The 7164-nt window shown below is 43.9% G+C and overlaps 1 protein-coding gene across 1 annotated transcript in view; it reads right to left on the bottom strand.

The window, feature by feature from the left end:
- Positions 1-890: 890 nt before the first annotated feature.
- umodl1 (uromodulin like 1) overlaps positions 891-7164 on the bottom strand; it is a 68188-nt gene continuing 61914 nt past the window's right edge. Inside the window, exons 22-24 of the mRNA XM_033033495.1 lie at positions 6107-6266; positions 2341-2431; positions 891-1515 (exon numbers count right to left, since the gene is read on the bottom strand). Of these exons, the coding sequence (XP_032889386.1) occupies positions 1328-1515; positions 2341-2431; positions 6107-6266 (439 nt within the window). The 3' untranslated portion in view covers positions 891-1327. The remainder of the gene's footprint in view (positions 1516-2340; positions 2432-6106; positions 6267-7164) is intronic.

The raw sequence follows: 7164 nt of genomic DNA, 5'->3' as shown, positions 1-7164 counted from the left end.
GTTAAGACTCTCATTGGTGTTATGTCTGTATTCTTTTTTTGTGTGCTGCAAAATGGCAAAAAGCATTTCACTTCACTACACCTGGGTGTATGTGAATGTGACTAATAAAATACCTTTGATACCTTTGATACCTTTGACTAATAGGAGCAGTGTGACGCAGTACCGACTGGTTCAGAGAAAGAGCAGAGCTGGAGACTATGATGGCTCGTAGGCAAATACTTCTTTGTAAGGCTAGGAGTGGCACTTTTTCCTGTCAAAGAAGCATTACATGTTGAAGATGGACGCAAAATGCTGGAGTAACGCAGCGGGTCAGGCGTCATCTTTGGAGAAAAGGATTAGGTGACATTTCAGACCGAGAAGGGTCTCAACCCAAAACGTCACCCATCCCTTCTCTCCAGAGATGCTGCCTGATGCGCTGAGGTACCCCAGCATTTTGTGTCTATCTTTGGTGCAAACCAGCATCCGCTGTTCCTTCCTACATAAGCATTATCTGCCGTCTGGAACAAACCAAGAGAGAGAAAAAGAGAAATAGATGCTAACTTTGCGAAAGGAGTCCCGCTGTCAACTTGTACATAGCAAGATCTCACAATTGGCAAAGACAGGTGGTTGGTTTTTTTGTGCCATAAATTGGGAATTAAACATTGGTCAAGATATTAATTTGGGGCAAGAATCTATCGGCCTTACCTGCAGTGAATAAATGTGATTCCAGACCAACCAAACTAATTGACTGTTCATATACTCTAAGGAATGTGGGCAGATACCAAAAACTTGCACAGGTTATGCAAACATCCAACGATTTTTCCTCAAAGAATATTTTATTCTTACAAAGCAAGCAGTAATGATCTGGAATGTTTTGAGAGGAACATTCTATAAATATTGGTCACGGTGCATATTTAGGACAGGAATCAGAAAGCTAGGTCAAATGCTTTAAAAACAAGGCAAAAAAAGGAAAGAGCTGTACATGTTTACTGAGGTAAAGGATGGGCCATGATAGTATTGAATGGTAGAGCAACTACAAAGGTCCAGAGAGCCTACTCCTGCTATTCTTCTATGTGGACGAGGAACCTTCAACTACTTGGAAAAGTGAAGGAATGACTATCAGTCATGAAGCATGGAAAGCAAAATTGGGGCTGAAGTCAGAGTTGGGATTGCAGGAGTACAGGGACCTGATAAAGCACTAGTGATGGAGTGAGGTAGGGATGGTCCAAGCCCTTTTGCCACAACCACTTTGAAAGAGACAGATTATTGCAAAAGTGATTGAGTTATCTACAGCAGTCCCTGGTTATGGCAGCCATCACCAACATTCCAGGTTACTCTTCCTGCATTGTCAGTAGTTGTCGAAGGCCTGGTAGTTGGGCCCAGTGGGCTGGGCAGTGAAGCTGCGGCCCCACCGTGTGTATACGGTCATCATTACTGCAGATATCACCACGAGCGTTAGGCAGAGGAGAACACCAAGGCCCAGCACGGCCTTCAGTGCCGAGATATTTTCATCCATCTCCACCACGAGTTCAACTTCTGTTAGAAGACAAAAGCACAAATATTCTTCTTCAGCACTTTAATGACATTGGCATCATTACTGGCTGGAAAACTGCCCTGGACAAAGTCAGTCGTGAGGAATTTACGAGGGCTACAATGACATATTGATTATGTCAGTAAAGACATGTCCCGAATTTTCCCAAACTCTGTGCTTCCTTTGATTGAAATGTTCCAATACTTCACCCCACCCATGAGGAAACCTCCATCGCTCTTCCAGCTGCTACCTCACAGCACCAGAGATCAGGCTTGATCCTGACTTTGGGGGCTGTCTTTGTGGAGTTTGTACATTCTCCCTGTGACCGCAGGGGTTTCCTTCAGGTGCTCCAATTTCCTCCCACATACTGTACCAAAGATGGGCTGGTATGTAGGCTGATTGTCTTCTGTACATTCCCTTTAACGTGTAGGGAGTGGATGTGAAAGTGTGATAACATAGAACTAGGCTTAAGGTGCGGGGGGGAAAGATTTAATAGGAATCTGAGGGATATATTTTTCATGCAAAGGGGGGTAGGTGTATGGAACGAGCTGCCAGAGGAGGTAGTTGAGGCAGGTACTATCGCAATGTTTAAGAAACATTTGGAAGGTACATGGATAGGAAAGGTTTAGAGGGATATGGGCCAAATGCAGGCAGGTGGTACTAGTGTAGATGGGACATGCTGGTCGGTATTGGCAAGTTGGTCCGAACGGCTTGTTTCCATGGTGTATGACACGATGACTAGTATGAAGGGGTGATCGATGGTCGGAGTGGACTCGAAGGGCCAAAGAGCTTGTTTCCATGCTGGGCCTTTCAATGAATCAATCACTCACCATTGCTATATTTACGATACAGGGGTCCAAGTGACACAGTCCTCTCTGCAATGACTTCAGCGGTCTTGGTCAAATGTGAGCCACTGCACGACTGGTTAGAGAAGACAAACATGAAATAAAGAAAATCAAATACAGCTCCACGCACAAAGGTCAAACAGAACAAGAAACCAAACCCTTCAACCACCTCATACATTTATTGTCTCTTCCACCGTGGCTGCAGTGCGCTCCACCCATAAATGTGTCGCAGCTTCTCCCAAACTATCAATCCTATCGACCAATGATAGACACAAAATGCTGGAGTAGCTCAGCGGAACAGGCAGCATCTCTGGAGAGAAAGAATGGGTGACGTATTGGGTCGAGACCTTTCTTCAGATCCAAAATGTTACCCATTCCTTCTCTCCAGGGATGCTGCCTGTCCCGATGAATTACTCCAGCATTTTGTATCTATCTTCGGTGCAAACCAGCACCTGTAGCCCTTCCTACACAGTCCCAGCCACCAAGCAGTACATCAGCTGGTGCTTAAGGCAGACCCACATATGGGTTCCCTCCAAGTCACGTACTGTGGTGGAGGTAGATACGGTAGCAACATCTAAGAGGCAGTTGGCCAGACACATGAACAGGCAGGGATGGAGGGATACGGACCATTTGCAGGCAGATGTGGAGTTGAAATTGGCATCATGATCAACACCGACATTTTGGGCCAAAGGGCCTGTACCCATGACGCTCTGTTCTGTCTTCATTCTGACCGTAAATATCATAAAATCATAAAACGATGGGCAGAATTAGGCCATTCAGCCCATCAGGCCTGCCCCACCATTAAATCGCGGCTGATCTATTTTTTGCTCTCAACCCCATTCTCCTGCCTTCTCCCCGCAACCTTCGATGCCCCTTGCCAATCAATAAAAGGATAGCGGAGTGAGGTTACAGTGTTCTTTCACCAGGTCGGTACAGACTTGTTGGATCAAGTCGTGGATGCCATTAAATAACCATGACTGCCACCCCATTCACCAGCTTGAAACTTCGCCTTTCTCGTAATGTGCAGGAAGCACGAAAAGGCATTGCAACAACCCACCAAACATGCAACCTCTCCATCTAGAAGGACAATCAGAATACCATTTCCTGCATGCATCAATAGTACCATCCAGACTGCAGCAGTTCAAGGCAGTTCAGCACCACCTCCAAGGGCACGTAACAATGAAAACATTAATTGGCCTTGTTATCGACACCCACGTGACATGCGTGAATAACTTTAAAATATTCTTGTTCGGTTTCTTCTGAAATTCAGTAAGGTATGCTTTGTTCCTGAATGTGAGCTTGTATTCAAATCTTTGGGAAGGATTAACTCATTCAATGTGATAGGCAGATAAAATTATAACTTCCCTGCCCTACCTGACTAAGTGGCAGTCAACAATGCAAGTACCACTGCCAAAGACTCATGACATTAATCCAAATCCAGAATTCCTTCATACATGGTGTATGCGTCACACCCCAGCTTTAAGCTCTGTAGCAACACCCAAACTGCAGTGCCTCTTTGCTTAATTCAGGTACAGGGGGATTTTGGTCTCGACCATAAAATGTGGACCACGACCTGCGGGCATCATCAATGAAAGCTGACTGACCTTCAACCATCCCGCTTTCCTTTATCTAGGTCTACTACACATTATCTAGGTCTACCTTTCCAGTGATGTCTCAGCTGCTGAACATTGCCAACCTTTGTTTTATTTCAGGTTTCGTAAGGTCATAAGTGATAGGAGTAGAATTAGGCCATTCGGCCCATCAAGTCTACTCCGCCATTCAATCATGGCTGATCTATCTCTCCCTCCTAACCCCATTCTCCTGCCTTCTCTCCATAACCTCTGACACCTGTACTAATCAAGAATCTATCTCTAGCCTTAAATATATCCACTGACTTGGCCTTCACTGCCTTCTGTGGCAAAGAATTCCACAGATTCACCACCCTCTGACTAAAGAAATTTCTCATCTCCATTCTAAAAGAACGTCCTTTAATTCTGAGGCTATGACCACTAGTCCTAGACTCTCCCACTAGTGGGAACATCCTCTCCACATCCACTCTATCCAAGCCTTTTGCTATTCTGTCAATGAAGTCCCCCCACATTCTTCTAAACTCTAGCGAGTGCAGTGCCTAGTGCCGACAAATGCTTATAAGTTAACCCACTCATTCCTGCAATTATTCCTCTGGACCTCCTCTGGTTTCTGGCATAAGTGTTATTTTGATCTTGATTCATTTGCCTTCTCCAAATGGCCTTGAACTGGCACATATATAGATAAAGCACATTTCTTGGATGCAGAGTTACATTTGGTCAGACTGCCCATAGTAAGGACTGCCCATCCCTTTCCTTCAAGAGTGTTAGTGAAACAGAAGACATAGAGAACTGCAGATGTTGGAATCTAGTGTAAAACGCAAAGTGCTGGAGTAACTCAGCATCAGGCAGCATCTCTGGCAGGCATGGACAATCTACATTTTGGGTTGGGACCCTTCCTCATACTGAAAGAGGTGCCTTTTCTACAAGTGGAAGACTCACGATCTTAATTTTTTTTAAATTCCAGACTATTTAAGTAACCTGAATTTAATTTCACAATAGTCACATTTATACCTTAATCTTTAGTCCAGTCCTCCAAATGAACAGATTTTGTATTTAACTGCTATAGAAACACTCCCCAGTATGACGATTTCCACATGTAGATAACTTAGCTTTGGAAACTGTTGGTTATGGGTGACCTTTGGGTATGAAATTTGTTTATACTTTTGAAGTATTGTCACTATTATAAGACTGACAATCGGTACACAAAATCACACAAAGTCCTTTGAGTATATTTTAGTCTTGAAATGCAATTGCATAGGGATGAGCCAGGACAGGGTCATTCCGTGCATGAGAGCAACCATTTTGTCATTCACCCACCACAGCAATTCAGTAGGATCCAATATCCAAGGGAGACAAAGTAGTTTGAAATGACAGCTGTGGTTTCAAATACTGGCTGTCAATATTGATCAAGACCCAGTCCACGAAAGCCACTGATCAGCAAACTTCAACTTAGCAAACTGTCCTCCCCACCTCCATCATGGTCTGGTTGAGCTCAGCCACCAAACATGGCCCCCGGAGGCTGCAACATATCATTCACTCAGCTGGGAAGGTTATTGGCGGCAACTATCCCCCCGTCGACAAACTGCACGTTGCAAGGGCCAAGAAGAGAGTGGATAAGAACATCTCTGACCCCCTCTCACCCTGGCCCACAAACTCTTTGAAGTCCTCCTCTCACGGGATGTGACTCGGGACTATCAAAACCTCCACATCCTGACACAAAAACAGCTTCATCCCATGAGCGGTAGCTCTACTTAACTGCCACACTTCACAACTGCATTCTGATCTGTAAGCCAAACACTCTCCAAGTGCACTTTAGATATCTACATGTGCAATATATAGCAAAGCTGTCCCTTTTTACTCTCGCACTTTAATTTTACATTTATTAATTATAATTTTTTAATTGTCTGCTGTATATTGGGTTTTTACCATGTGCAAGCAGACCACCAAGTCAAATTCTTTGTATATATACATACTTGGTCAATAAATTTATTCTGATTCTTATCTTCAACTAATTTGGAGTGTAACACAAAGGCAAGTTAAACCATGATGATTCATATTGATGTATTGTCTTTCCATGCAGAACATCACGTCACACAATGAAATGGTCGAAGGAAACAAAAACATTCTTTATCTCCACTCTAGACTCATTGAACTGGACCTACCGGCTGGCACGACGATCCATTGACTTCCAAACAGACTCGGGTTTGGCAGTGTATATAGACAAAAGGCATGCTAATGAACGAAAACACTTTCAGCGTAAAATTTGCACTTGTGGAGTTTCCGTTTTCAGACATTTTTATCGATGATCCAGGAACTGGACATCTGTAATGGGCAAACAGTAAGAGAACACATTAAGACTTAGTCTGAAGAAAGGTTCCGATCTAAAACGTCACCTATTCCTTTTCTCCAGCAATGCTACCTGACCCGCTGAGTTGCATCAGCATTTTGTGGCCATCTTCGGTGCCCTCTATGTGGCCACTCTTTGCATATTTCTGATAATAAAGTATCATTCATTCATTAAACCACCATCTACAGTTCATTCCAATATGTTAAGACTTAATCAATTTTAACTGTTTAAATAAGACTCATTGGTGCTGGACCCAAACTTCATTTTCTCAAACAATTCATAATCTCTGCGATGTTGAAGTGGAGATAGTTGGGTATTGTTATTTTCAATAAAGAACAACAGAGTAAGATACATGGTTGAGAAAAGTAACATGGTTTATGTCAAGTGCACTAATTCCTGTAGCAAGGCATTGACCATATTTGCTCTCATTGATCAGAAAATAAATAGCAGAGATATTTCCTCTCCTCAACATTGTACTGATGGTGTTTTCTGAATGGGGGGGGGGGGGGAAATGAATGGAGAATTTGGCCAAAGCTGAAGCAGGCTTGGTTATAGACTTCCCTCCATCGACCAACACTGGCAACACACAGATACGTTATAATTTGGGCAATGTGTCAGAGTACAGCCATTGTCGGAAGGAGGAAGATATTCCAAGGGCACCTAGCAAGAGTCACTACCTTCAGGTTGGAAGAGGAGGAGGACTTGGACATAGAAAAGAGAGAAAATCTGAACTTCAAACACAATTACCAGATTACAGGATTAATTCAAACATTGCCCCGCGGGGAAGGTCGCCCCGGTGTGCTGTGACCATACCCGACATCAGGCCTGGCTTGCCCGCCATGGAACCGGGAACCTGCCTGCAGCAGCACCGAG

Source organism: Amblyraja radiata, chromosome 14 (genome assembly GCF_010909765.2).
Source record: "Amblyraja radiata isolate CabotCenter1 chromosome 14, sAmbRad1.1.pri, whole genome shotgun sequence".
Taxonomy (NCBI): domain Eukaryota; kingdom Metazoa; phylum Chordata; class Chondrichthyes; order Rajiformes; family Rajidae; genus Amblyraja; species Amblyraja radiata.
This window is presented reverse-complemented; position numbering and strand designations above follow the sequence as displayed.